Below are 4371 nucleotides of genomic sequence, written 5' to 3'. Positions count from 1 at the left end.
AAGCACAAAATAGCCATCCTCAACCTCCAAATTCCAACCTACCATCATCATCTGAGGATAGAATCTCCCGGATTGAAGCCTTGCTTGAAAATCTCTGCAAGAAGTTTTAAGACAACAAAGCATTTAAGGATGAAGTGAGGTCTAATATGAAGAACCAGGGGGAAGCCATCAAGAAGCTTGAATCTGAAGTAGGATATCTTTCTCAACAGATCCCTAAATCCACTAACAGTTTTCCAAGTGACACTGAGAAGAATCCAAGAGGAGAAACAAAGAAGGTGAGATGGGAAGAATGTAAGGAAATTACTCTAAGAAATGAAGAAACCTTGGAGGAAGAAATCAGCAGGCCAACAGAGCACAACCAAGGGGTTCTAAAGGAGAAGTTGGAAGGGATAGAATAAGGAATTGACTATGCACAAATGAAGGAGCCAATGGAGAAGGGAATCCTGAAACCTTATGTGCCAAAAGCACCATTCCCTCAGAGACTTAGGGGTGGTGAGAAAGAGAAGGTGTATTCTAGGTTCCTAGATATATTCAAGTCCCTTCATATCAACATTCCCTTCATCGAAGCCCTCCAACAGATGCCTTCATATATCAAATGTATGAAGGAGTTTCTAACAAAGAAGGGTACCTTGAAAGGTGGGCAAACAGTAGTGATGACTAAAGAGAGTAGTGCTCTCATCCAGAAAGATTTTCCTGCAAAGAAGAAGGATCCAGGGAGTTTTCACATCCCTTGTGCTATAGGGGATACAATGATTGACAGAGGGTTTTGTAATCTAGGGGCAAGCATAAATCTAATGCCTCTGTCTCTCATGAAGAAGCTGCAAATCAATGAGTTGAAATCCACAAATGTAACCCTTCAACTGGCTAACAAGACCCAGAAACAAGCACTGGGAATTGTTGAAAATGTGCTGGTCAAGGTAGGGAGGTGCTTCCTCCCTACAGATTTTGTTGTCCTTGAGATGGAAGAAAGCTATCTTCATCCAATCATTTTAGGGAGACCATTCTTGGCCACAGCTAGAGCACTTATAGATGTTGAGAAGAGGGAGTTGATATTGAGAATACATGATGAACAACTCACCTTTCATGTCTTCAAACCTTCACATGAGTCTGAACAAGAAAATAAAAACCTGAAGGATGTTCATGAGGAAGCAATTATGGAAGAAGCACCCAATAAATCACCCCTAGAGCATCCAAGGTCATGTCTAAAAGAGAAGAAAGAAGTAAAGGTGGTGCTATAGACTGAAGAAACTAAGGAGGAGCTAGGGTCACAAGCCCCACATGAGACAAGCAACAAGATCCATCCTGACAAAGAGATCACAAGGAATAAGGCACCACCAGAAGAAGGAAAGAAGAAAATGCCAAGAGGTTGGAGGAACAAAAAAAATTCCCACTGAAGATTTTTCTCCAGGGGATAGAGTGATATCGATCTACCAACCACTAATACCACCTCATTTTCCTGTGATACCATCTCAATTACCTCAAGTGTACACAATGAACAAAGTCCTCTCATTGGAGCATGTAGAAATTCTCAAGGAAGGAAGTGGAGATAGATTCACCTTGAGAAGAGAGGACCTGAGACATTATGATTATCTTCCTCCTTGACAAACAACCACCGTCAAGCTAATGACGTTAAAGAAGCGCTTGTTGGGAGGCAACCCAACCAGAGGTAACTCTCTTTTCTTATCTGTTTCAATAAAATAGTTAAGTAGATTTCTCTGTATTGCAAGGAGTTAAGTTTGGTGTTTCACACCAAGGTGATTATATCATGAGTCAACAATTCAAGAGTGAATGTTTGATACTAAGTTTGGTGTTCCACCATAAATTTCAATTAACCACATGATGATCCTTAGCAGCATGACTAATCACCAACTCCAAACCATCATAGAAGTCCCTTGACTTTGCAATTTTCTTTCAATTTTATCTTTGTTTTAGAAAAATAAAAGCACATAATGTTGCGTTGCATGCATACAATCCGTTGCACACAGAACTAAGCAAAGAATTAAGTTTGGTGTTCACACACCAAATTGAGTTCAGAAGCTTACAAGCACACATGAATGCTAACCACTCAAGTGCTTGGGAAGCAAGCAACTTTCACTACTTTTGCAAGAAGAGCAGTCAAGCCTTTAGAGGAATATGCATCATCATCCAGGATGGAAAAAGAAAGATACAAGAGCTAAAGGTGGTGATGACAAATAAAAAATAAGAGGACACCAAGAGGTTGTACTATTTCTTGATTGTGTCTAAATTAAAGTTGTCAATTGAAAGTGCACTTGTATTGCTGTTGATCAATGTCCCTACAGTCTTTAAGTCATTTGCATTTAGTTCTTTAGTTTATCTTTGCCTTGCTAGCTTAGATGTTTAGGCCACTACACCAATGCTTGAATTATATGCTGTGTTCTTAAGCTCAATAAAAGAGATAAGAAAATGTTGTGAAAAAGAAGAGTGAAGTCCAATGTTGTAGAATAAGGTCCTAGTGTTTGTGGTGGTATTTGCTAGCTAAGTTGGTTCATCAATAAGAACAAGACTAAGATATCTCTTGAATTATGAGCTTGAAGTGCATTCTATGAGACTTAGATAATAAATAAGATCCTTGAAAGAAAAAGAAACTGAAAAGAGAAAGAAAAGAGCAAGAAATAAAGCTAGGCACCAATAGTTTGAACCTTGAGGCATGTGTCTGTGGTGTTTTTGTATAAGGATATGCTTGGATGAGTAAGTTCTGAGGAGTGCTTCATCACTTGATAACTTGGGTTAACTAACCCGGGGTTGTCAACTGAAAATCCACTATCAAGAGCAACCTTGTTACAAAACATTTAGTAACCCAAAGAGGTGCTGGACACCAAGGTCTCAGGAATGAAATAACAAACCATGTGTCTGTGGTGCGTATGTGTGTAGGAGAGACTTGGGTGATTAAGTCCTTAGGGGTGTTTCAACACCTAGCACCTTGAACCAACTGGTTCGGGAGTGTTGGCTGAAAGCCTATCCTAAAGAGTTGTCTCAACATAGAACACTTAGCTAAAGAAAGCAATAAGCTTTAAAAAAGAAAGAAAACAAAAGCAGAGCTAAGTCAAGGATCAAGAATAAGAGTCTCATATAAGGCAATCGAGTGAGAATTCAAGAGTATATGATAGCCTAGAAACTAGCAAGAACATGAACCTAAATTGCAATGCATGAAACTCCATGGACCAAGGATTTGAATCCTTTGAATAAGGACTTGTATCTCTTGTATTCTCATCTCATTCTTCTTATGTTCTATCATTTGCTTGAGGACAAGTGGTACACGAAATCACAATCACACTTTTGCAATTCCGCATAACTAACCAGTAAGTGCACTGGGTCGTCCAAGTAATACCTTACGTGAGTAAGGGTCGATCCCACGGAGATTGTCGGCTTGAAGCAAGCTATGGTTATTTTGTAATTCTTAGTCATAAAATCAATTATAAGAGTGATTATATTTATGAAGAGTAAATAGCATAAATTAAATAATACTTTTTATGCAGTAATGGAGAACAGATTGAGGATTTGGAGATGCTCTGTCTTTCGAATCTCTGCTTTCCTACTGTCTTCTTCTTCACGCACGCAAGGCTCCTTCCATGGCAAGCTGTATGTTGGTGGATTACTGCTGTCAATGGTTACCATCCGTCCTCTCAATGAAAATGGTCCAAATCCGCTGTCACTGCACGGCTAATCATCTGTCGGTTCTCACTCATATTGGAATAGGATCCATTGATCCTTTTGCGTCTGTCACTACGCCCAGCACTCGTGAGTTTGAAGCTCGTCACAGTCATCCCATCCCAGATCCTACTCGGAATACCACAGACAAGGTTTAGACTTTCCGGATCTCAGGAATGGATGCTAATAATCCTAGCCTATACCACGAAGACTCTGATCATGAACTAAGAGGCTAAGAGATACACACTCAAACTAAGGTAGAACGGAAGTGGTTGTCAGGCACACGTTCATAGATTGAGAATGGTGATGAGTGTCACGGATAATCACATTCATCACGATTAAGTACAAGCGAGTATCTTAGAACAGAAACAAGCGTGATTGAATAGAAAACAGAAGTAATTGCATTAATTCATCGAGACACAGCAGAGCTCCTCACCCCCAACCATGGGGTTTAGAGACTCATGCCATCAGAAATACAATATGAAATGTGTAAAATGTCATGAGATACATAGTAAGTCTCTAAAAGTAGTATTTATACTAAACTAGTAGCTAGGGTTTACAGAAATTGAGTAAACTAAGATGGATAGTGTAGAAATCCACTTCTGGGGCCCACTTAGTGTGTGTTTAGGATGAGCATTGAGCTTTACATGTGTAGAGGCTTCTCTTGGAGTTAAATGCTAGGTTTCAGCTTGTTTGTGGCAT

At 39.6% G+C, this 4371-nt stretch overlaps 1 protein-coding gene across 1 annotated transcript; it reads left to right on the top strand.

Moving 5' to 3' along the window:
- Positions 1-416: 416 nt before the first annotated feature.
- LOC148571617 (uncharacterized) lies at positions 417-1238 on the top strand. The gene has a single exon (XM_088507297.1). It carries the CDS (start codon positions 417-419, stop codon positions 1236-1238), a length of 822 nt encoding a protein of 273 aa, XP_088363423.1.
- The last annotated feature ends 3133 nt before the right edge of the window (positions 1239-4371 follow it).

Source organism: Arachis ipaensis, chromosome B3 (assembly GCF_059453495.1).
Source record: "Arachis ipaensis isolate K30076 ecotype BB chromosome B3, ASM5945349v1, whole genome shotgun sequence".
NCBI lineage: Eukaryota > Viridiplantae > Streptophyta > Magnoliopsida > Fabales > Fabaceae > Arachis > Arachis ipaensis.
Note: the sequence above shows the minus strand (reverse complement) of the source record. Positions and strands in the feature narration are given on the sequence as shown.